General features: G+C 38.0%; 1 protein-coding gene across 32 annotated transcripts in view; it reads right to left on the bottom strand.

The window, feature by feature from the left end:
- Nucleotides 1-26158, bottom strand: part of LOC117937096 (calcium-activated potassium channel subunit alpha-1) — a 93312-nt gene that overhangs the window by 22682 nt on the left and 44472 nt on the right. For 5 of the 32 annotated variants that reach the window (XR_004655096.1, XM_034860769.1, XM_034860772.1 and 2 more), the window contains exons 6-22: nt 23156-23231; nt 22041-22116; nt 21717-21887; nt 20202-20293; nt 16892-17002; nt 16680-16785; nt 16493-16575; nt 14360-14429; nt 14069-14224; nt 13862-13971; nt 12738-12806; nt 12148-12234; nt 10645-10721; nt 8137-8145; nt 6747-6920; nt 4120-4152; nt 856-949 (exon numbers count right to left, since the gene is read on the bottom strand). Coding sequence is in view for 31 of the 32 variants with exons in the window: in XM_034860769.1 (XP_034716660.1) it covers nt 856-949; nt 4120-4152; nt 6747-6920; nt 8137-8145; nt 10645-10721; nt 12148-12234; nt 12738-12806; nt 13862-13971; nt 14069-14224; nt 14360-14429; nt 16493-16575; nt 16680-16785; nt 16892-17002; nt 20202-20293; nt 21717-21887; nt 22041-22116; nt 23156-23231 (1594 nt within the window). In the remaining variant the exon portion in view is untranslated. Of the gene's footprint in view, nt 1-855; nt 950-4119; nt 4153-6746; nt 6921-8136; nt 8146-10644; nt 10722-12147; nt 12235-12737; nt 12807-13861; nt 13972-14068; nt 14225-14359; nt 14430-16492; nt 16576-16679; nt 16786-16891; nt 17003-20201; nt 20294-20378; nt 20471-21716; nt 21888-22040; nt 22117-23155; nt 23232-23326; nt 25345-26158 lie in introns of those variants that run through there. The other 27 variants (XM_034860779.1, XM_034860798.1, XM_034860786.1 and 24 more) reach the window with 14 other exon arrangements.

Below are 26158 nucleotides of genomic sequence, written 5' to 3'. Positions count from 1 at the left end.
GCATAGAAACAATATAGGTATTTGTTTGTGACCATGTGCAAAGTAAAAGTATTTTTTTTAAAGTGTGATGAACCAACAGAGAATTATCACCTAAATTTACATCTTTCAGCTCATTGTTTTGGTTTTACGCCCGCAACTAAAAGGAATGAAATCCGGTCCCCTCCCTTCTGTGCTTCTGCGCACTAAACCCCCCCCCCACCCCCCAAATCCTTCTTGTTGGTTATTGGCTGGAGTGCTGGAACACTGTTTGTGTATGCTTTGTGGTGCAGGTGGGCACAGTTTGTTTTTGTTGCCATTTGTAGACCCTGGCCTGTCTTTTTTACAGTGTGTTCTGGGGACAGGCAGTTCGCAGACAGTGAGGAGATGTTTTCTGGATGTGACGACAAATGTTCTAGCCTAGAACACGCGTGACTTCGGTTACCTTTAACTGTTTTGGTTCACCCTCCCCGCTATCATCAACCTCGTTTTCCAGGTCCGATAAACCGAGTGTACGTTACCAGCACAGCACCAAACGACAGACACAGTTAGCAACTATCTGCTGAACATAATGAAGCTAAAGATATTATTCTCAGGAATTGGAAGAGACCAAAAACAGAGCTAAAAAGAGAATGACTATTGGACTTACATATGTTGGGGAAAGAGAGACACAACTCTAAACGCTTGCTAAAGTTGCTCTGTGTGTGGAAAATGTACATATAAGCAACTGACACATTTTGGTTTTTAAAGAATTAAAAAAAACAAAAAAATTACTGAGCAGTACATTTACCATAATAAAGGTAATAAACACATTTTGAAAATAAATGTATACTAAAAACACACAAAAACAAAGCAGAAATATCAGCATTGTTACCCTACCTCATTATCTTGGGTGAGGAGTTTGGAGAATTTCTCATGCCTCCGTTGCGTTGCTTTTTTTTAGGTGACAACGCCGACTGTTGGTCCTCTTCAACTGCAAACAAAAGTAACGATATGAGGGAGCACATTTTTTTGAAGACACTCAAATATCCATAAATCAGTGACAGCAAAAGAACACTGCACAATTTGAGGTCAGTGAATTCAAAGAGATATTACGGGTACAGAAACACAGAGTGGAAAGAGATGATGGGTGAACAAGATGGAGAGGACAGGACAACAATAACGATAAACAGTTCAATGTTTGCATGATGATGAGAGCATACATCAGCACATCCTTTTCATGATTGTGTAGGAAGATGAAAACATGCAATGATAGTGCCATCATCAACCATCATGCCAATCGCTTAAGTGTAATCTGTGAAGTTTTATTTACCATAAACACTAATCCAGAGAACTGCTGCAATCCAGATAATAGTACCACAAATACCTCAAAGAGTATTAGGATACTTTATTTTTTTCAATCCTTTGTTTGTACAAATTTCCTCAAACATGGATTTGGATAGCTCCTCTTTCGGCCATGCTAATCATTCACATTCTGATTCAACTAAGGTAATAACATTGTGCATTCAGCATTATAAATTAGGCTTATTTATAATAATGCTTTTGAGTCAATACTGAATCCAGTCCCGATTGCTGGTCTTTCTTCGTATTGGAACTGACGCCCTCGGCTCACATGATTATGTTGGTCCTTATGCCAGAGTAATTTATGGACAGCTGAGATGCCCCTTGGTCATCGTTTTATCCTTCAGTAAATTAATTAGGGAAATATTTTTACAAGCTAATATTACAGCTGAAGAAAACAACTCTACTTTAAAATCAAAACAAGCAGCAAGAAAAATGTCTTTGCTAATCGCATTTTAACAGCCGTCGTTAAGTGGGACTAACTTCTCATGGAAAATACAATGGAGTATCTTTTAATGATAGCTTGAGCCGTCAACAACTAAGAAACTAAAAGAGCTTGATCCTGCTCCTTCAAGCACTGCTAACATGTCTAAGAGTGACACTGTAATGGAAAATGTTGAGTTACGAGGGGCTTCCAGTGGAGAGGGATGCTCCAGCACACTGGCCCTTCACATCTTGCTTGGCCTGTTCAATATTTAATGTTCCACAGCTGACAGCTGCACACAGTGGGTCATTAGTAAGGAATGCTACACATGCAACCACTCCAGCCTGGCAAGCACATGCTTTGGTTGTGCTGTTGTTGAGTACAGGCCTGCCAAACACGCCAAGGAGAGGGGGGGAGGTGGCCCTTACAGTGCCTGTGACTGAGCATGGCTTTATTGGAGTGACTGGGGTGGTATCTGTATTTCACCGGAAGACTACATGCCCGGTGGAGCCCGCTGGCCTCTTCTGCAACCCCTGGTAGCCGACCCACTTGGACCAAGTCCCCAGAGCCCATGAAGCTCAATCTCAGAGCAGAGGGCACAGCAGGGGGCAGCAGGCTTCCCTTGCGGTTGTTTACCAGTGGGACAGACACAGTGACTCCGCTACGGGGCCCCCAACAGACCTCGCTGGCTGAGTTGTTCAGTTTAGCTGACTTGAATTGATCAATTGAAGACTGGATTATTGGACCGTTGTTTACTGCTAAACGAAGAGGAGTCACAGTCAGGATCTGTACAATGCAAATAGTATGATTTAAAAAAATTATTATTAAAAAGGGTCAATTCACCCAAATCAATGGTATCTAGTACCTTGATTGCGTGGAGGTTTGGAGTCTGTGGTCTGAGATGTGTGATAAAATTGTATCCGAGTACTCACAAAATTGAAACATTACATTTTAATAATAGGCCTCACAGTCAACCGTTGAAATTGAAACTATGAAAACCATTCACAGTATATTCTGTAGATTTTTCCAAAAGTAGACTAGGACGTTGTTTTTGGAAAGACATGCCGTTTCTTTATGTTGTGAGCACCACATATAAACAATTTAATTCACCTCGACTGTGTTGGGTAGAGGCATTAATCTCAGGGACAGATATTTCAAAGCGTTGGTGCATAAAACTGAATACAATCTGCATGACTAGATACCAGAAGGGGGAAGTCATAAATTGCTTGCTTTGTGATCAGGGTGAACGCACCCTTTAATTCTTCGCATTAACCACAAGACAGGATTTGATTTAACCTGACTTTAATAAGACCTGCAGTGTGTATGTTAATAAAACATTGTGTGACTCTTACCATAATTAAAGCATTATCACTGGTTTTTGGGGGTAACTCTTTCTGGCACAATAATGATAATAACTGAATAATTAAAAAAACTCATTTTTATTAAACACCACTTAACCATTTCGTATACAGCCACCAATGAAATGTTGGATTTGACATTTACTTTGATATTTATAATAAACATGAATTAATAAATATGCTTTCACGTGTTCCAGCGATTGTTATGCCATAAGAACAAGGAGGTGACGACATGAATTAACAGCCACTAGCTTCTGTGTGCATTTTATGCCTACTGAGGGAGGAATGAATTCAGTATCCACTCAGCTATTTAAGTGTAAACGCTTACAGCTCCACTGGTGTTCTAGTCAAGGTAAAACTGGTATGATAACATGATAAAATAGGAAACAAGGAAGCAGAGGAAAAATGTTTTCCTTACTCAAAAAAATGGCCAGGAGCTAAAACTGGAGAATAGAGATGATTATTTCAACAGTCAGCTGTCTAGCAGATTATCCTCCCTACTCCAGACCTCCACTATTCATCTGCCCCATGTCAAACATACACAGCAATTCTCCAGGACAACACGTTGTGGCAGGTTTGCTACCTATCAGAGATCCTGTTGAAGTGAACGGCCCACATGGTTCACACTCCTCTAATGGCTGGACTAACCCTTAAGTGTTTATATTCCTCCTGTTTGTTCTCCAACATGATGCTCCATTATAAATTATTGCACACATTTACTAAAAAAATGGTGTATGTTGTATTTTCAGCTGCACACCGAATGTGTTCATCCCCACCCACAGTGAAGCAGGAGCACCATCTACTGCTGAGCTGTATCCGATACCCAACACAAACGATTCAGAGACAATTTCCTAATGCTTGGCATATAAAATATAATAATGGATGATGATGATAGACTGGACGTAGCAATGAGCAGCAAACACTAAAATACAGGTAGTTAAGAGACAGTTCAACTGGTGATAACTGAGAATGCACAGGTGGAAGGGTTATAAACAAAAGAGAATGGAAATCAAAACTTACTTGATTTGATATATCCATTATAGCTATTTTTAGCTGAGAAAAATGCAGAGACAGATGAGAGGTTACAGGGAAGAACAGGTTGTAATGAAAGCAAATTATAAATGACAACTGAAGGCTGACAGATTTCTCTTAAAGGCACAGTAAAACAGAGTGATGTCTTGAAGACAACATGGACAAAGCAATGAGAAACAAAACACGGGGCGTTTGGGAATCCTTTTTTTCATCAATGTGGTCAGCGAGCTTAAGTAGTGGATTAAATAGTCGATGTTCGTAGGTGGTCATCTGCTGAATAAGATCAGTCATGTTTGAGGGGGTACAGTTAGCACTGATTTGTTGATTTGCAAGTCAAACGGTATTTAGATGTTGAGGATAGGATAGGAAATTTGGTTTAAACATTTTTTTATTCTCAATTAATGATTGTTTGGTCTATAAAATCTCAGTGAAAAGTAAATAAAAAATGCTAGAATTTCCTAAAGCCCAAGCTGATGTTTGTTTTGTATTATCCACAATTCAAACTCACAAAATTATTGATTTACTTCCATTTAAGACAAAGGAAAACAGTTATTCATCACAATTTATAAGCTGAAATTATGTTTTCTTCTAAAAAAAAGAATTTGTTATCTAAATATTGATTATCAAATAATTGTTGATTGACTACAACATTTAAGTGGCATTAAAATACTATATTTTAATGAAATGCAGGTCCATAGTGGAGCTCACATTGAAATATAATAACCCAAATATAGCCTGTTTTTAACTTGGATGTTGGAATGTTTTATGACATGAAAAATGCTTAAAATGCAGACCTGCATTAACATTTAGTCGGTACGTATCCGTGTAACAAGACTAAAAATATGTGACTGTCTGTGTTCTTGTTCTTATGTCTCTAGTATTGTGTTTATTTTTTCTCCTCTTTCCCAAAAGTTGTTTACCATTCCTCTGCACTGCTTGACACAACCTGTGCGGATGCATTGAACTTTCTGTGAGTCACTTTTTTTGGAGCCGTGAGTCCCACACATGCTCATTAGTACCTTATTTCAACCCCTTGCTTACAATAAAGGTCATGCATTGAGCTTAAGGCAGGACAGTGACAGCAATGTTCAAACAGGGACCTTGCTGGTCCTGGCATCTGTCGCCTGCAATTGGAGGGCGCGAGCAGAGTCACAGGACTAACAGGCTAGCATCTGTCCCACAACCAGAGAGGAGGAGAGGGGCGGGGGCACTCAGCTGCCTGGTGGTTAGGAACTGTCAGGCTGAGTTTCATGACAACCGGTAGCACTCCAAAAATGAAAATGCAAACATAATTTCCACGTCAGGCCGTATAAGGCCTTGCTGCGTGCGTCTCCCGCACCGTGTCGACAGCAACTCCGGAGCTCGGCTCGAGCTCGGCTAGCCAGGCGATGCTTATAGCACACAACCATGGAAGACATGTCGAGGGGTGGAAACGCCCAGAGACGTTCAACTATACACAGAATGGTCTTTGATCAAGAGACGTTCACTAAAACAGTATGACAGTCTGCAATGTTTTCCAGCAAATTGTATCAACGCTCTGCAAACTCAGACACATTCTTAATGCCTTCTGCGATACATCATTGCAATTTAACATGCCCTCTGGCTTTAAAGGGGAATCACACTTGAGTTAAGAATTTATATGCAGCTCAATTCAGCTCAGGTTGAGTTAGTGAAATCCAATAAGATTCAGCACTATCTACTGTCTTTTATTCCCACTGCAGACAAATACAATCCAGTTCTATTCCATTGTGTTCTCTTCATAGTATTGTACATTTCTCCCTTGGAGATAAACGGGGCCCGGGTTTGTGTACTGAATATGTTTTTGAGATTTTGATCTTAATTTAGTAAAACCAGTACAATTAACCTTACTATGTAGAGCTACCCTCAGAAAATCCCTTTTGGTGCTCTCTAAACCACAGTTTATTTTTCTATTGAAATTATATTTCAGTGGCATTTATGCATACAAATATCTAAAATCCTATCCTGTTCACCTATTCCTGGAGGGTAAAGTTGTGAAATATTTGGTTTAAATGGATTTTATTTGGGTTTTCCTTTAAAAAAAATGAAGTTATTCTCTTCAGTAACATTGTACACTCCTATCAAAACCAATAATTTGAAGAAATGCATGCAAATTCAATGCCAGGGTTCCCAAGTTTGAGTGTGGAACAAGATTTGTGGCAGGGAGGCACAGCTGTACATTTTTTATGGCTTTGGCTTTAACGTCTTGTAAACACGTTGGCGAGGTCACTGGAGGAGTAAGCACAATATCTTTCAGGGGAAAATTAGTTTTCACACTCTGCAAGACTTTTATATTAGTGACTGTTGAGTTACGTTAAACTACAGGTCCATTTGAATTCACATTCTCTGACAAAACACCAGCAAAACAGAACAATGGCATGCTTCACAACAGCTAAAAGTCACCTCCAAAAGTACACACGGAGAAGAAAACAAGCAGACTGAAAATCATAAAGCTAAAACGCTAAAGCAACATCTATATTTATGACAGTGACGACGCAGCTGCTGGAGCTAAACAGCACACAAGCTGAAGACACACTGCACAGTACTACAGTGCATGTTTTAAACACTGAAGAGCACATGTCATGGCGACAACTTACAGGCACGTAAAGTGGCTGAGCAATCATTAACAGAGACAGCAGAGAGTGGGATGTCGCGTTGAGGGGAGTCCATGTTACAACGCACATTAACTGGCATGCAAGAGCAGTCCCGCTCTGAGCGGCCGCAATCAAAACAACATGCCAGTCTCATTTTCTTGTAGGCAGCCTTCTTGGCTACAGTCACGGGTTCAGACGAGAGGAGAGGAAGAGCAGGTTAATGTAGAGGGTCGTTCTGGAGGAAGAGTGGACAAAGGCAAGACAGGGCACAGAGGAAGGCTGCTGCTGGGATGCACAAGATAAACTTTGTCTTGACAGAGTGCAAATGTCACATAACGAATTTTGATTTATATTTTGTTACCACTATTTTTTTTTTTTTGGGATGAGTAGGAAAAATATCATGAGGTCCTAAAGGCACATGGTTTGGGGGTAACATTTTGACATGAGGGTGGGGGAAAGGGCAGGCAAGTTCCCTCTTGACTCTCTCACTTCACCCCTAACAGCCCTTACCTCAACATCACCGATACAACCTCATGTCTACTATGTGATTTCAGCATGTGTTATAAGTTTAATAATCTTAAATAATTGTACAGGTTTCTAATTCTGGCAGAGAATTTAGACTGATAGAAGTTTCTCCAACTAAAGTTTAAAGTAAATGTGACATTGATTTCTGCACTTTGACATATCTGCAAGTGCATCCAGAAAAAACTAAAATAAAAACACTTAAATAAATAAATTATTGGTTGACGTTCTCAAGTAACACACCCCACCACATCTTTGCTATCTGCCCAAACCATCCCTGGTATCCAATGTGCTGAGAGACACTGCACAGTCATCTCAGTAAATTACATCTTTTTGGGGTATGGGTCAAATGATTTATTCCTTTTATCAAAACAGTTCATATTGAGAACTGTTCATCACCTCTTCATCCTGGTGACTTTTTAGCTCAGCTCATCTTTCAAAGGACTGTGGGGACATCTGGTGGTGATGTGGAGTATTACTGCCACAAGCAGGCATGACAGAATTGTTGATGCTCGGTTAATAATATTTTGGGGGAACCTGCAATAACTAAATAAAATTGGACTTTAGGCATTGTAATTTTAGCTGTTTATGTCTGGTCTCTCTGATTGTTTCAAAAATAGCAATTCTAGAAAAGAATTGCTATAATATTAATAATAATTATTATAATAATAATAATAATAATATTGGTGTTTTTTTTGTCATTTCTTTGGATTGATTCTCTAAATTTGTAAAGTGACATGCACATGACAACTGGAGGGATCCAGGCAGCATCAACCATTGTCATGCAACATTTAAAATACATTCAAACAGGTTGCTTCAATCTGGGAAACAGGCTGTGTTTTCGGAAGGAAAATTAATCCACATTACTCACAATATATCACTATAAAGTGATTTTTTTAAGGCAAGTATGTCAAGTTCCCAAGCAGCAGGAAGAGAATACATGTTAAGATTAGGTGTTAGCTGTACAAGTTAAGACAACACAAACTATATTAAATCAAAGAGATGGCGCAACATAGTGGCACATGGTGTTAAAGTCTAGAAACAAACAATCCATCCAGGTACCTGTGGTGTTAACAGTCTCTTCTAATGCCTGTTAACATCACAAAGCTATTAATGAACTCGAACAGCGCAGACAGCTATTATACAAAAAAAAAGGCATTGCAAACATTCACAGAGGCAAAAAGACAAAATGCCCATTTAGAATGCATTTACAGCTGGTTTAAGGGGAGGTTATGGCTTGATTTCCCACTTCTCTGTGTGTATCTATAATAGGTAGGAATCACATCGAAAAAAGAGAGTATGCTAACTATTTAACATATTCTCTATCCTCTGACCCTGAGAAATCACAAAGAAAGAATATAAAGAATGCTTAAAGAATCAGTTTACCAAAATCAAACAACATTTCCGAGAAGAACAATCTTAGCACATAAAACCAAAACTATCTGCAGAAATAGATACCAGCGGAAAACTGTGTTTTGTAATTTTGGTAAACTGACTAATTAATAAAGGCAGGTGTTTATGTTATACAGAGGCCAAAACGTTTAGTTTTACCTGCACCAGTTTGTTTTTGCTGCAGAAAGAAATACGATGACCTTTGCTCATGCACAAGTTACAAGAAAGTAAATAATTAATGTAAGAACTAATTGGTATGGACACATGCTTTTGTAGGTCGTGTAAATACGCCATCACAGTGCTAGATTTACACTAACTCAGTGCTGTGAATAAATGTCACTGAAGTCAAACAAACTTTTATATATACTGTATATATATATATATATATATATATATATATATATATATATATATATATATATATATATATAAAGGGCTGTAATGATATGCGAAATAAAACAAAAATTGCGAAGTGAGAAGGCAGAATCGCGACACACCTCTTTCATCTCCCAGAGTTGTCGTTCCCGTCCAGATTCAATGATACCATATCTTTAAATTACTGTCAGTATTTGTCATTTTGGTGCCTTATTAACAGATCCCGTTGCTCTGGACGGAGACCAGTGAAGGATATTAGAAGCACTTTTCCGGTGATGGCTAGACGTTACTGCGCAGCCTCCAACTGATTTTGACGACGTAGATGTGACGTGGGTAACGTGTCTGAAAGTTGTAAGTCTTCTGGTAGCTGTGCCGAGAGAAATCTCAATCATTCCCATCAGTAGAGACGGAGAGCGTAGGTATATGTTAGGAGAGAACATTGGCACAGGCGAATTACTGTTAACTAACATGCTAGTTAACATTAGTAATTAAAGCTAAACAGCTAATGGAAGCCCAAACTGTTTGCGTGCTTCTCCTGACAACACTGTGATTTTTATCCAACACAGGTAAAAAGTAATGGAGCCTTTTATACACTGGCTTTTATACCTTGTCGTGTTTCTTTAGAAATAAATAAAGGACAAATAGAGTCTTGACACGCTCCAGATGTAAAGTTATTCCCTGTCAAAGTGGCGCCAAAATGGATGGCAGTCAATGGGGTGTTAACTGCAGGTGATGGCTTTGTAGCATTACCTAAAAAGCTAGTTAACAATAGTAATTATACGTAAACAGCTAATGTAAGTCCAAACGGTCTGCAAGCTTACCCTGTACTATACGGGGATTCCTCTACTGTGCGAAAGTAAGTCGCATGATCATGACACAATCGTTAGCCTATTTTTACAAAAACGTCTGCTACGGAGCCTTAATGTGAGCTACAAGGCAATAGAGCCTTATATACATTGTCGTGTTTGTTTCAAAATAAACAATGGACAAACAGAGTGTTTAAACGCTTCAGATGTAAAGTTATTTGCTGTCAAAGTGGTGCCAAAATGACTGGCAGTCAATGGAATACTAACAGAGGGTGGTGACTTGGTAGCATCAAAATGGCGCCATAGGGAGCTTTGCTTGCTACTTGTCAACCAGCCCCTTTTACAGTAGGTATCAAAGCACTTTACCTCTTTGTTCCCCCGAAAGGCTGGGAGTGGAATTTTCCCATTACTGTTACCATTACCATTATTCTCATGTCTCATTCCAACAAGTTAGTGAACCACTAAAACAATTTTGGAAACACTACTTAAAGGTACAAAATTATCTTTGGTGTTGGATCAATTGATCAATCAATATAAAAAAATAAGGTATCTGTTGTATAACTGTGTTGCAAAGTGGGATGTAATTAATGACAAAACAATGCCATGTTGCAGGAAAAAAAAGCCGTATTACGTTTACCCCCCCCCCCCCCCAACAAAAAAAACTCAAAAAACTAAAACAAAACAAAAGCAGAATCAAGGTTTGTATTGAATCATGGGTTAAAAAATCGTGATACGAATCAAACCCTGGGTTCAGTGTATCGTTACAGCCCTAATATGTATATATGTTTTTACATGCCATCACTTACATTTCTTGCATCCACATTTCTTTATCCTTTTGGGATCAGTAATATCATCATGGCAGGCTTTACAGTAAAACAGTGCCCTGTGGAATAGAAACAAGAATTTCTAGTAAGTCATCAGAAAGAATCAGAAAAATTAATAATTTCTATTCCCTGGTTTTTAAAAACAAGTCAGGCTAGGTTGTCCAAACGCCCTTTTAAGTACTGTCTGGGGCGTCAGACGGGGGTTATAAATGTAAGAAAATGTCCGGTTTTCGCTGTTTTTGTGGGACCATTAAGTGTGTACTTAAATGGACTGGCGCTTTGCACACAAGACTACGGTACTTTGTTGCGTGACGTAATTTCCAAGAGGCTACCTTATGGGCGGCTTTGCAACGCGCAAATACCGGGAGCAGATCAGACAGGGAGCGCATACAGGGAGCAGATCAGACAGGGGAGCACATAAAGAGAGCACATCAGACAGGGAGCGCATACAGGGAGCAGATCAGACAGGGAGCGTATACAGGGAGCAGATCAGACAGGTAGCACATAAAGGGCGCAGGTCAGACAGGGAACACATACAGGGAGCAGATCAGACAGGGAGCGCATACAGGGAGCAGATCAGACAGGGAGCGCATACAGGGAGCAGATCAGACAGGTAGCACATAAAGGGCGCAGGTCAGACAGGGAACACATACAGGGAGCAGATCAGCAGCGGAACACGTTTTGGAGGTATATACGCTTCTGAGCAGAAAATGTCCCCGGATTTTGTCTGAGAAATCTGGTCACCTTAAGTTACAGTGATAACACAGTCTCAACCCTCTTTGGTGAGACAACTTCACTGCGGAATACATTGCAGCTCCCATACCCTCTGTAAGTAATCCCACTAGCTGCTTTAGCCCTGTTTACTATGTTAGCATGATTAGCCACGTTAGGTAGCCACGTTAGGTAGCCACTGCCTCCCTGGCTGTATCAGCTCTACGGCTTTATGAATGTATTAGCTCTTAGACAAAACTGCTATTAGTGTGGACTGGAGCATGTGAAGACAGGCAAGTGAGAGCTGCAATGTACCAATGTCATACAATCGACACGATTGGGAAAACGAGTGTCCTGCCTGCAATTACATCTTACCGCCCAAAGCTACCGCTAGGAAAAACTCAAATCCTACAGAATAAAACTTTAACAAAATTAAAATAAATAATTAATATATTCATGTAGGCACATCCACCTAGGCAACATTTTCTTAATTCTTACTTACTTATTAATTATTTTCTGATTCTGAACATACACTTCTATAACATCACCAGCCAACAACCAGCTAGCTAACAACAACCAGCTAGCAACAAATTAAGCTAGCTATGATATTGTAAGCACTGTCAGCATGGAGCCTAACCCACCTGGAATGAAATTATACAGCCCTACAAATTGTCTACATTGCAATGAAATTTGGGAAAGTTATCTTTGCCCTTTGTACAACAGCATGACAGAGCAGTTTCACTTTTAGACACCATTGGATCTCGGGTCACTGACCTCTTTACTTCTTTGGCATCGCTGGCAATGAAGAAGCCCAATGTCCCCTCCTGCATTTTCATATGGTTTCCAGGGTTTATTAGTGTGCTGCAAGGATTTATAGATCAAAGATTTCACAGCAGAAAGTTATATCACAGAATTTGCGAGGCTTTATACTAATCACTGGCAGTGTCACATGCTGGCAGGATTAGTTTTCACAAATCGTTTGGCACGATAGCCTCTGTTCATTACATTAAGTCAATGAAAGCAGATAGCAGTGACACTTTCAATGGTATAATATGAGCAGTGCAATAGAGAAGCCACTAAAACAAGGCTTCAACTGTGTTTAATGAGACCAACTGCCACCTTCACTATTCATTTGTCAGGATGTAATCAGAAACCCCTGTTATGTCTGTGAACAAACCAATTTAGACATCAATTTAGCATGTTTTGTAAAGCAGCTAATGTTTGCTGTCAAACAGAGATGCTGATTCGAAGTAGTGTCATCACTGAAAGCAAATACTGACAGCAAACACACATGCGTATTTAAGGTTTTTTGCATCCATGAATTGTAATGGATTCAATAATCCACTGTGAGCACATCCACTTACCTGCATTCCCTTTGATCAGACTTGTACTCTATGGCTATCAGTAGCAGCTTTAGCTTCACATAGCAGAGTCTGCAAAAGAGAACAATATAATTAGACCTCGTGGATGATGAAAATTTTGTAGTTTTCTAAAATCATAATTTTTAAGTGCCTCCGTTTTCCATGTAACGTTAGAGGTCAGGTTTACAGATTTGAGGCTGATCAACCATTTTTTCTGGCATAACATTAATGCACTTGTTCTTTTTGCAATCTTAGCTTCTTTGAGTCTTAAACTAACAAATCCAGTAGTTGAAAAGATAAGTATTTTAATTCTAAAATGAACACAAGGGAATATCAGGGATTTTGTAGAGAAATGGCCCATACATGTACAGAAGCCAGACTGGTTCATACCAATGTATTGATAAGCTCTTGGACAAACGAGAGGACAGCGAGTTGAAATTTAGTCTGGGGAAAGTGGTTCCGGGAAGACGACTCCCTCCAGTATTTTGAATTTGCACTACAGTAACTATTTTAAAGACTAGCTGTCAGTATTACATATTGCACTTCTACATCTTATCACAGATATTTTTTTGTAGCGTTGCACCAAATTATACACAGTAGTATCGATAAATGTATCTGTGATGAACAATATCAATATTGGAATTTATAATATCCTAGATACTTATCCCTAGCAATCCCTTGCTTTTTTATTCCATTATCTGTAGGTCACAATACCAATCATTACAATTATTGTTGTTTTCTTGTAAGGGATAGTTTGTGGGGCTCCATAAAACAGCCTTTTCTTCTCTCAAAATTAAACAATTTAACTTACTATCTCAAGAAAATTACTGAATTATTCTAACATAACAAAATATTTTTATAATCTTGAGATAAATAAAGTCATTGAAACAACTGCAATCACGGCAACTTTCAGATTCCATAGAAACCTGTAGCTTTATGGTTAAAACATTATGTCATCATAGACTTCCACACTGTTGCACACACATCTTCACCATCTTACTACTGGCTCTTCATTTAAAAGTGTAAATAAAAGACCAGTACTAACTGCCACAAAGGTTAATTTCTTGCAAAAGAGGAGGCCACAAAGCACTACTTTTACTAAAAAGCCTTTGTTTTAGTGCACTTACTCGCAAATTACTGGGAAGGACATCCCAACAAAGGCACTCGACAAGTACTCAGTGTACATCTCATTGGATACTCCTTCCAGGTAATACTTCTGCCAAGTATCCTCCTCAATCTACAACAAAGATTGATAACAAAATACAGAAAGATTGTCTCATTACAAATATAACTGAACAAATAGTACAAGTTTGATGCATCTAAGCTGTGGCTACCTTGATGAAGGACCTCATGGAGAAAAGGTTGGCCAGCATGGTGGAGAGGCCCTGAGCCAGGCAGCTCTGAGCGATGAACCCCAGTTTTAGCTCTGCCAGGCAAATAGCATCATCTCCTTCCTTCCAGTTCCAGCTCGGGATGTTCAAAAGGTGGGCCTTAAGGCAAAAGAAAACAAAATAACGTGGTAGCCTTACACTCATAACAAACATGAATATTCATATTAAAATGCTTAAATACATCAAAAACCTCATCTAATTAATACTTCAAGTAAAGCCACAGACTATACCAACCTTATTGTGGTACTGCAACATTTGAGTGATTATTCTGATCTTTGGATGGTAGTTCTTGATAGATATTACTCTGATGCATGAAAGGAAGGACAAAACAACATCAGACCAATTGCAGAAACTTTTCCTGTGTCATTTTTTACTACTACTGTTTGTTTAATTCAACATAAAAACTTCTCACAGCTTAAAAAAACTATAAATACAAGATTAACACGATTTACAGCTGGCAGTTATTTAAGCCTATGAGAATTAAAGCTAACAACAAAACAGTTTTAATATTTCAATGAAAGAGAATTGGGTGTGTTGTAACTGATTTATGTTTTCTCTGAGTTCTTGTTGATACGTAAGTAAGCACAAGGAGTTTGTCTTTGCAGAGAGTCTGTGTGCTTACAGTGAGAGCCAATTGACACGCTCACTTACACTCACACAAGTCCGGGTAATAATAGAATTATTTTAGAAGGTAGAAGGAACAATATGAAACTCACTTTTGGAAGTACTATTTAATCTTTTGGTAACATGACGTCATATATCCAATCCGGGCCCATTGTATGAACAGTGAGGGACAAAAGTATTTGATTCCCTGCTGATTTTATTTGCCCACTGACAAAGAAATGATCAGTCTATAATTTTAATGGTAGATTCATTCGAACAGTGAAAGACAGAATAACAAGGCTACAAGACTGACGTTTGGCAACTCAAACCTTCAGCTCCTTCCACAGATTTCTTATGGGATTAAGGTCTGGAGACTGGCTAGGCCACTCCAGGACCTTAATGTACTTCTTCTTGAGCCACTCCTTTGTTGCCTTGGCCGTGTGTTTTGGGTCATTGTCATGCTGGAAAACCCATCCTGGCTGAATGAAGGAGGTTCTCACCCGAGATTTCAAGATTTGACAGTACATGGCCCGTCCATCGTCCCTTTGTTGCGGTGAAGTTGTCCTGTCCCCTTGGCAGAAAACACCCCCAGAGCATAAAGTTTCCACCTTAATGTTTAACGATGGGGAAGTTGTTCTTGGGGTCATAGGCAGCATTCCTCCTCCTCCAAACATGGCAAGTTGAGTTAATGCCAAAGAGCTCAATTTTTGCCTCATCTGATCACAACACTTTAACCCAGTTGTCCTCTGTATCATTCAGATGTTCATTGGGAAACTTCAGACGGGCATGTATATGTGCTTTCTTGAGCAGGGGGACCTTGCGTGTGCTGCAGGAGTTCAGTCCTTCACGGCGTAGTGTGTTACCAATTTTTTTCTTGTTGACTATGGTCCCAGCTGCCTTGAGATCATTGACATTCAGTTTGGATTATGATTGATTGATTGCTTCTGTGGACAGGTGTCTTTTATACAGGTCACATGCTGAGATTAGGAGCACTCCCTTAAAGAGTATGCTCCTAATCTCAGCTCATTACTTGTATAAAATACACCTGGGAGCCAGAGGTCTTTCTGATTGAGAGGGTTCAAATACTTATTTCCCTCGTTAAAATGCAAATCAATTTGTAATATTTTTGACAGGCGTTCTTCTGGATTTTCTTGTTATTCTGTCCCTCACCATTAAAATTATAGACTGATCATTTCTTTGTCAGTGGGCAAACGTACAAAATCAGCAGGGGATGAAATACTTTTTTCCCCTTACTGTATTGTGTCATTAGAGATTAATGAACAGTTTTATAATGCTATATTATTGAATTTTTGACTTATTGACTTAATGCAATTCCCCATTAAGCTGGTTTGTGTTGTATTTATATAGCAATGCATGTTTTGAAGAAACAGTTCTCCCAAGAACTAAAGTTGAAACCCATTAAAGTAACTTTTTTTCTTCGTCCAAATGTTTTATTAAAAACTGTAATTGCCTGTGCACACGCAGATGAAGGGCCCAAAACTTCCAATTTGTGGCAAAATTGGAGTGCTCTCCTATTAGTTTCATTTACGAATATTCACTTTTAAGATCCAGCGCCCAAAGCTGTCTAAGTATCTATTTGAGTTGAGCATATCCAGTCCTATTTTTCATTGATTTCTTTCCAATTTAAGTTCTTCCACTCCAACACCATGTACATTTCTAAGAAGCTACATCAAAATTAAACATAAATTGGTCACAGGGTTTAAATTAAATAGCGTAAATTGTGGAGCAGCTGCTTTGGTTCACCTCATGATGTTGGATGCATCCTCGGCATCAGGGTCTGCACAGTATTTGTTGGCTAAGATCAAACAGGCATCAGCTGATTCGATCTGGAAACATAAATCACACACGGCAAACAGAAAACATCAGTCAGTAACTTTACGGCACAGTTTCCCTGTGAGCCACAGAGGACAAAGTCTCATCTGTCAGTTACCTTGACTCTGGCCAGGTCGTGTGGGTTCAGGACAGATCCTTGGTAAAACTCCACCTGAGTGAAGTGGCGCTTGAACAAGGCTTCCAGCTCAAGATTAGGGGAAATACTGAGATAAAAAAGAGAAACTCTTAATTCTGAGGAGGAGCACTATTTCTATTCTCCTGAAGAGATGATTGTTTTTTCTTGAGTGATGTTTGCGGTTTCGTACTTACTTATGGAGAAAAACAATTTCTACATTGACATCATCCCTGTCCTTGTGTAGGAAGTCTTTTAGAAAGTTGGACACACTCTCAAGTGTTATATGACCACAGACCACGATGTGCCTGGAAAACGAGGTGCAGAATCATAATGAAACTAAACTGTAGTCTTGACTAAAAGTCAACACACACAAGTTGTTGTTTTATCTTCATCTTTGTCCTATAATCAAAAGGTAAATCTGAGATGAGAGAGATGTAATGGTACAGAAACCAGTACTGTTTTTATTGATGTGATTTATTTGAAATGATAAAAACTATGTTACAGGATAGATGTTTCTGTCGTGACAAGTGAGGACTGAGTGAATAGTTCAGAGAGCACTGTAGATTTCAGGATCCGATTATAAAGGATCAGTTTACTTAGATGGAGATTATGTAATCAGCACAGTTTATCTTGATTCCCACACATCACAGAATCATTATGTAAGAAACCCAGTTTAGATTTGTTGTGTGTTTATGTTTTTATTTACAAATTATTTAGAAAATAATTTAAGATGATTACTCAGGTTTCATCTCACTGTATTGCAGTGATTCTTTTTTACTTTAATGTGCAATAAATGCATTGGAATCCTTGTTATTTTGCACCCCTTGTTCCGCTAATTTGTAAAAGGAAAACAGTCAAGAGTATGATACATCTATGATAGTAATGGCACAAATGACAAGTAGAGATGAAGAAGACAGAGGGAAATAGAAAAATAACAATGCATTAATATTTAAATGTTAGGAGTTGAAAATAAAACAATCCAGGGATCAGATTAGACACATATGGTTTAAATTTCTCAAAACTATTGAAAAGGTAAAAAGTTGGGACTGTGTTAGCTGTAAAAACTGTCATTTTGTTGATCAGATGCTTACGTGAGTAGGCCTACATCTTACCAAATACAAAAATACAAACAAGCTGACTGTTAAATAATTAAAATGTTTGACAGAATAATGGCTACAGAATTGTACAAGATACACAAACATGACTTAGGAAGCTTAGATTGTTAGATTTCTACAAAACAAAAGAAGCAAAGATTTGGTTTAAGAGAGTTTCCAAAACCAAGTCTAACTTCTACAAAACTAAGTGAATGAGCACAAGTACCTAAAGCATGCTAAAGGAAGCCATATTTTGTTTGGAGGCATCCAGCAGAATCTCATCTTTAGAAACGTGTATATGTTAAAGGAATAGTTTGGCAGATGGGGAAAAGCACTTATTTGATCTTTGATCTGTGCGTTAAATATGAAGCTGGAGCCAGGAGGCAATTAGTTTAGCTTAGCTTAGCTTAGCAGGGGGGAAACAGCTAGCCTTGTTCTGTCTTTTGACAGAAATACACATACCAGCACATCTAAAGATCACAAATAAAAAAAATCCAGGCACAAAAATGTATGTAAGAGATAAGTTTTATTTCTACGGGGTGTTAAGCCGTTTTCACACCACAGCGCAGCAACCGCCTACATGCAAGTGCATTCCCTAAAGTGGCTTGTCAAACTTCTGCCGTTACCGGCAGAAGTTCAGCACAGTTAACTCCGCGCATTAGCGCAAAATCTGTGCACGTGTACATGTGGCAAGCACTTCATACATCTACCGCTGTGATCAAAATCGCTTGAAATATCTATAGCCAAATAGTTACCATGTGGCAGTGTCAGAGGCCTATTGTATGCTAAGCTAGGCAAAGCTAACTGCCTCCTGGCCCTAGCTTAATATGTATCGTACAGACATAAGATTGACTAATTTTATTATCTAATTTTTCTAACTATTTCTGTAAACTCAACATAGCTTTTATTTAGTCCTGAGGGTGTAGGTCAGACTGAAGATAAAGGCCAAGAATATTCTGCAGCAAAAGCAGGAAAAGTAGACAAGCATGGCAACAACAAAGTTTTTCAAGAACAGAAAAACAAAGTTCCAAAGATCAACACGAAGCAAGCAAGGCGTAAGGAATTGGATGGATGAGTTTGATAATTTAATTAAATAATCAATACTGAACTCAGGTAAACTTCAGTTTATAATTTTGTCAAATTCTTGTCTTTAAATTCCCCCCACTGGTATGAATACATTCTTACCATTTGAGAAAACATACATGAAGTGATTTATCTCTATAGCAACTCCATACTGTATAAAAAAAATCCTTAGTGAGAGGTATTTGTAGGGTTGTCTATCAATCCTTATTTCCTTTGAAAAGATATTTGCTTTATTTTATATTATGTTATTTGGGCAATTTGTCTTGTATAGAAATGTGAGCTTGGGTGGGTGAAGAGAGAGATGGGTGAACAAAATCAAACTGTGCGAATTAAATCAAAATGAAAACCTGATTAGAAACACGAATTTGGCACAAATGTAGATTGACAATAAGCAGCTTCATTACAATTAAGACACCACAGAAGATGTAGGATTTTCAATGTCTCACAGTAGAACAAACTGTGCTACACCTTTTTAAATCTTGCTTTTGTTTCCAAATAAGGGTATACACAGTACAATAGGAATACTGTTATAAAAACTAGTTATTTATCACTTTTATATTGTTGCCATGGATACCACATATGTCTGATAGGCTGGCAGCTGTCCATTAAAATCATACCACAAGATACAAACAATTTACAGATTTCTGAAGCAAAACCAACATTTAATAAAATGTTAAAATGAATACAAAATAAAATATACTCTTGCTAAATTAGATATGCTACTCAGTATACAGTATATTTAAAAATATATATATATATTCTGGCATGTATAATCAGTTTATATTACAGGGATAGATCAGAGAAAAAATCCTACATGTCCCATCGACAATAATACATTTACATGGATACACAGCAAAAAGCTCTGTCATCTCAAGTCATTTTTGTCTTTTGTGAGCTCTAAAAGTCCTATTTTCTGAAAACAAAAATATCAACATAAAAAAACTAAAATTATAAAGTTATTCAACATACTATCAACCGGTTTAAAAAAAAAAAAATACAATTTTTCTTTTCTTTTTTAAAGAAAATAAGAATTTTAGAAAAGACAAAAATCACTTTTTGAGGGAGAGATGATTTTGCTGTGTAAACGCAGACGTTCATTCATGACAAGCAGCAATGACAGCTTGCACAGACAAAAGCAGCAGCAATACAACAAACTCTACACATTGATCATGGCCAAGTTCTTTAGTCATAGTGTGACTTTAGTGCTAATTGAGATCATTACATCTCAAATTACAGTTTCATGATGTCTATTTAACAAAAGGGCCAATTGAGTCACACACAACCACACCATTAAACGTTTGCTGTTTATTTCATTTGTTTGACTTACTTTCTGCCTCTGGTCGAGTTATAACTCCCTCCATATTTCTTCCGATTAAGGATGAGAGCAGCAATTTCTGGCACGTAGCGAGCAAACATGGCCTACATGCATGAAAAAGAAAAAGAAAAGGGCATGCAGAGAAGGTTCTACTGCGGCGGAGGCAGTAGAGCCTCCTTGAATACTTACTTTCTCCCATTAACAGCACTATAGGAACCACCATATTTCTTGCGGTTTCCTATTAACTCTATGATTTCAGGGACGTAGCTCGCAAACATGGCCTAAGGAGAAGATAGGAGACAGAAGAAGAGACTAAAAAAAAGATAGGCAAAGAAGAGCAGGTCCTCTATTTTTAAAGACACATGTCTAAGAGAGGAACACTACTGTGTTTGCAGAAGTGGTATTAGTATTTATTTGCTAACAGGAAAAAGGAGAAGAAAAAAAAAGTTCATCCAAATAAATTGACTGAATGTAGCCTGAAGTTATATCACAGTTACATTCAAAATATCAAGAAAAGTATGAAAATGAAAAAGGACATTTTAAGCCAATATTTACGGATATATTGGAAGAGTAAAGGAGAAAAATGACAGCTGATGAGCGATATGTCAATCTGTGACAGAGAAATAAAAAATTATAAAAATCAAGAAAAAGCCTTATGTGCCATGTTTCGTCCAACAAACACACATGTCAGGTTGATTTGGATAGCGCAGCCAAATGGATGGCAGACATTAATTTAACTCTAAGGGTCATGTTTTAAACCGTTAACTTCCTTATTTAGGATTCATTTAAGTGTAAAAATGTATTGATTGAAAATGAACTTTGGCTTTCAGTGGTCATATAATATGCCAATTAAAATTCTTTTGTACTCAACTCTACCCATATTACTGTGTGTTACCATTATGTTATGAATAATACTTTATGATTTGGAAACTATCTCTTTAAATCAGGTAACTCAGGTCTGTAGTAAATCCCACAGAGTGTTTTCTGTAAGATTAAGGATTTATTTGATCATCATCTCATCATTTTGTGAAATCTCCACAAAGTTGCCACACATGCATTTCATAACCTAAAATGCCTTTATATGATTATGCAAAAACCGAGATAATGTCGCTACATCCATCAAACTAGGCTATAATAAATCACATCTGTATCATTGTGTTTGTTGGAAAGAGGGAGGGGAGGCAGGAGGGTGGAGCCACCTGAAACCGCAGTACTTTTACAGTTAATAACATATGCAAAAAAGATCTCAAACATTCTACATCTCTAATGAGAATGAATAAATAACAGTACAAAACGTCAGCATCATACCTGAATGAATGCTGCAATACTGTGGACAATTCAAACAATACACGACATGCAACATACTGTGGTGACGTGGTGAGCCACAAAAACACCTCAGTGTAAACAACAGGTGAAGGGTGTCCTGAGTTGAGAGCACGTCCCATGCGTTTGTAACACCAGGCGGGCTGTGATGATTGGTTGCATGGAGGATATTAAGCAGGAATAAGTAACGAGAGGGATTTTTACCAAACCACCGAGGATGAAGAAGACCATAAACAGGCGACCCAGGGTGGTTTTTGCATAAACGTCTCCATAGCCAACAGTGGACATAGTAACCATGAGTAAGTAGACACATTCCCAGTAGGAAAGTGCCTGGGAATTTTGGAAGTTTTCCCAAGGATCCCCTGAGTTTTCCACCTGGAACAGAGGTCGAGATTTGTACAACAACGTAGAAAAAATAAGTGCGTAGTATGAAAAGTATTAAAAGTAAAAACTAAATTAGTACAAAGTGAGTGCTCATTTGCAATACAAACATGCTTTAACAAAATTAAATAGCTCCCACTAACTTACCAAATGAATAAATCCTGCTGCAGTTAGCCATGTGCTTATGAAGATTGAACACAGGTTCACCAGCTTTATTGAGTTGCTATTGAAAAAAGATTCAGACAACAAAATTTGAGTTGTAAATTATTAGTTATTACATTGGTTTAAGGAAAATATAGTCCAAAACGTCAAGGCGCGTTGCCAGATTGGAAGATAAATGCTCCGGATTATACAGCTTTCAAATTGTATTCAGTCAGGAGAGGGATGTTGTGTAAAGGAGCTACAGAGATAAATTATTATTACTAAATAATGTTAAATTAAAAATAGAAGTTATAAAAAGAAAAGGCTTGCCTTCATCAAAAGCATGCCGTACAAATCCTGCTTATTTATTGTAATGGAAATCATTTTTTAGAATCAAAGTGCATACTTTGTATTGTGTCATTAAAAGATGTAGTTTACAGCTCTTTTAGTAATTGAACCATGTATTTTCCATAGTTTGTGTACATTTCCATGCAATTTCCACACAAAAAGCATCTTATGATGTAAAAAACATGACTAATGTTGATATAAAAACACAAGCACTTTGTTAGCAAATGCCTTCCTCATATGTCTGTACTGTAAGATTTATATGTGTGACAGTTCTTTAAATAATATAATAATATGTATGCAGTGTAAGTCCTTGCTTGAACTCTGTCCTCTCCTACTCTGTGTTCTGTCTTTACCTTCATCTGAATGAATGAGAAAAGAGATTATTCTAAAGCATTTTGTTACTCTTTAAGCTCTTCCTGACATCTGTGCAGAAAGCTTTAACTCTGAGCAGCGAGGAGACAAACAGAAAGCCGTTTTGTTCAACACTTCAACATTCATCACACATTACTGACTGCAGTACTGAGGAGTAAACTTAATATTAATATAATTAATAATATGAACAATGTTCATCAAATCAAATGAAAGCAAGTGCTCATGCATATTTTGCTCCAGGGAAAACACTGCAAAAACATTTCCCCTTCAAAATAAAACTATATTGATTCTTTTAACTACAAAAAGTTTGCTTTACATCACTTTACATGCAATGTTCACACATAGAACTGCAAACCGTCTGCTACATTGGCAAAAAGTAAATTAAATATGAATACACTTACCTTGTCTTTAGTATATTCAAAAACTGTAAAATTTCTGAGAACTGTATCAACCTTAAGGCCCTTAAAAACCTCAAGCCTGTGAGAAAAAAAGATCATAAAGAAGTTATCAGAGACGATTAATAACAACAGAAACAACATCAGAAGCAATTTTACCTTACAAGAACATCGTACCTTTTAAACCTTCATCCATGTTTATGAACTTTATTGGATTCATATTGTTAGAAAAATACTTAGCCTTACTGTATCTTAAAAGAAAACGTTCTTAAATGTGCGGGAAAAAAATTAAAACAAGCTCAACATCCTAGATATCGCTTCCCCAACCCACAACTCTTTAATCTCAGTTGCCACGGGAAGCACCGGCATCTACAGATACACATTTCATTCCTGCTGGATGAAACGTGGACGAGATGAAAAACTGGATTAGAGACAGGTGGACACTGTCACACCGAACTCAATGATTAACCAGACATGACGTCAAATCCCACATGGGAGGATATTTATGGGAAGAAAAAAAAAATATTTGTGCTAGTTGCCAAGAGTTCAAGGACAGCAAAACACCAACAAAATCAGCCTGATCTCCTCTACACGATCTCTGATTGACTGCACCACATCATTTAAGCCTCATATACGTGAAAACAGTTTACTGTTGTTTCTATCATACAATCATCTCCTACAAAAACATGACTTATTAAGCAAAATACCTTTTTTTTATTGTTTATGTTACATCGTTAGGTGCGCTGCGATAAACTACCTGCTAAATGGAACCTGCCACCTGAGTTTAAAAGTGAAATGATTCCTTGATCTGACTCAGAAAAAAAACAGAATCCGCTGCAGTGACGGTTTGTCATGTACATACAATTAAATGACACTTTAGTTAAGAGTTAGCAATCAAGTAAAATCAATGTCTGCATGCTTTAATCTGGCAGACAAATTTTCCTTCTGGAATAGATGTGTGTGAATGTCCAAAGACACAAATCAAAGACATCAGGGGCAAATATTTAGCTAGGAAAGTATAAATAAATAATCTTTTATGAAATGACGTGAACCGTGGTGTGCCTCGCCAAAGATCATCTTTCATTTCAAGTGAGGGTTTGCCGGATAGGGAGCATTATACAGAGCAAATCCTGAACCTGAACCTGCTCCAGCTGGAGTCCAAATACCTCTGGACATGCCAGCCTTCAGCTTTAGTGGCGATTCCCCCCATTCACACGTCCTGCCGGTCTTACCCCAGTAGGAGATTACATGGAAGCATGCACTGAGACTGTAGCAGATGCTGTCCTGGTCCTCTTTCTCGCTGACCTGCGCATGGCTCATCCTGACTCTGTAGCCCTTCTGGAAGAGCTCCCCGGTCGATTTCTTGCGCCTCCTTGTGTTACAAACTGTCTGAGAGCGTGTGCCTCCATCGGGCCCCCTGTACACTAACATCTTAGTGGGAATCATGTCTGAAAATTACTCTTTGTAAGCAAAAGTTTCCAACGTTAAGTCCAAAAACTGCTTCACATCCACAACTTAACGTTGCCAGCTACCATGTAAAAAAAAAGAAAAAAGAAATATGATCCTCCTCCAAATAAAGACAAAAACAAGACAAAAAGCAGGTGCTCTTACGATGTAAGCACCCAACAGATTGGCATCAAAAAGGACTGTTTTTTGTTGAAGCCTTTCTGTTATGTTCACCTCAGACCATCATAGCGTCCTCGCTATGATCAGGCGCATTCGGCAAGCTTAAAGCAAACCCTTTTCCCATCAGGATATTAGAGTGTAAGCTCCTTTAGCATTCATCCAGGGAAAGGAAGAGGCCAGACAGCTAGTCTTTCCATCAGCTGGCTTCACAGTGTAACCTTCAACTCATCCCTATAACTCCGCAACTGCTCTTGACAAAACAAATTTCATCCTCTAATCTTGGACAACAGCAGCATGTCTTGCCTTTATAGCAAAAAAACATGTCATGTGAACAGCCAGCAAAGCTGTGTACAGGAAAAATGACAAGCTTTGGCAATCGATCATTTGTTTTTTTACAATGGGTTTAGTGATTCAGCAGTAATCCCTAAATTAATCACAGCTGATGTAATAACCGCCATTGTACTTGGTTTAAAATCTAAATGCGCAGCTTGAAAACTGTCACCGCAAATAGAGAAAATGTAACAGCTGATGAAAATCTAAGTCTTCAAAGTCTATTTGAGCTAAAATGTAAAAATGAAAAATTTAGTGTGTCACTTCGGTTTTTGTTTTTTATTTAAATAAAAGGAGGACAAAGAGGAAAAAATAAACAAGTGAAAACATTTTATTTTAGAGGTCATATAGTTTCTTATAATTTCCTATAAATGAACTGCTTTATAAAAGTGTTTAATTGGAACACCTGAGTTAGGTACTGTGATTTTAATGAGTTGCTGGCACAGCCTAGAGCAGACCCCCAAAAGGGTTGCAACTTAAATCTGACTAAAAGTAAATAAAGTTGCCACACAAAGTCACGTTATTCTTTTCAGACTTTCCTTTAATATTGGCTTTTTCTTGTTCCATTTTTGGATCACTTTGGTTCTTCAGGACTTATTTAAAGACTTTTTTTTAATTCATTCTACATAAAGTTGAAATAGTCCCAACTGGGAGACCTATGTATCAGGTGATTAGGGGTTTGCAAAGAAAACTTTGTTTTGATTTAGGGGGGGGTCACAAGCCAATAAGATCAAACCTGCATGAAATATAAAATAAAAAAGAGCTTCTCGTAAAAAGAAATTTTGAAAATCAACAACTGCCCATAAACTCAACACAACAATCTAAGCTCAAATGACTGTCTGTGTTTCACATTCTTCCCTTAATCTAATTACATAGCATTTTACAGTAAAAACCTTAGAGAATTTAGAAAACTGCTGACCCCTTAGTAAGGAAGCACTGATTAAGAGCATTTGCATTTTGTTTTGACAATTTAACCTGAAAAAAAAACAAAAACATCCTTCACTTCAGCTCAGTAGGAAAAAGCTATAACATATGGCAACCAAGACATGGATA

The sequence above is a fragment of the Etheostoma cragini genome, chromosome 21 (assembly GCF_013103735.1).
Source record: "Etheostoma cragini isolate CJK2018 chromosome 21, CSU_Ecrag_1.0, whole genome shotgun sequence".
Classification (NCBI taxonomy): Eukaryota; Metazoa; Chordata; class Actinopteri; order Perciformes; family Percidae; genus Etheostoma; species Etheostoma cragini.
The sequence above is the reverse complement of the archived record's forward strand: the minus strand, read 5'-3'. Positions and strand labels throughout refer to the sequence as shown.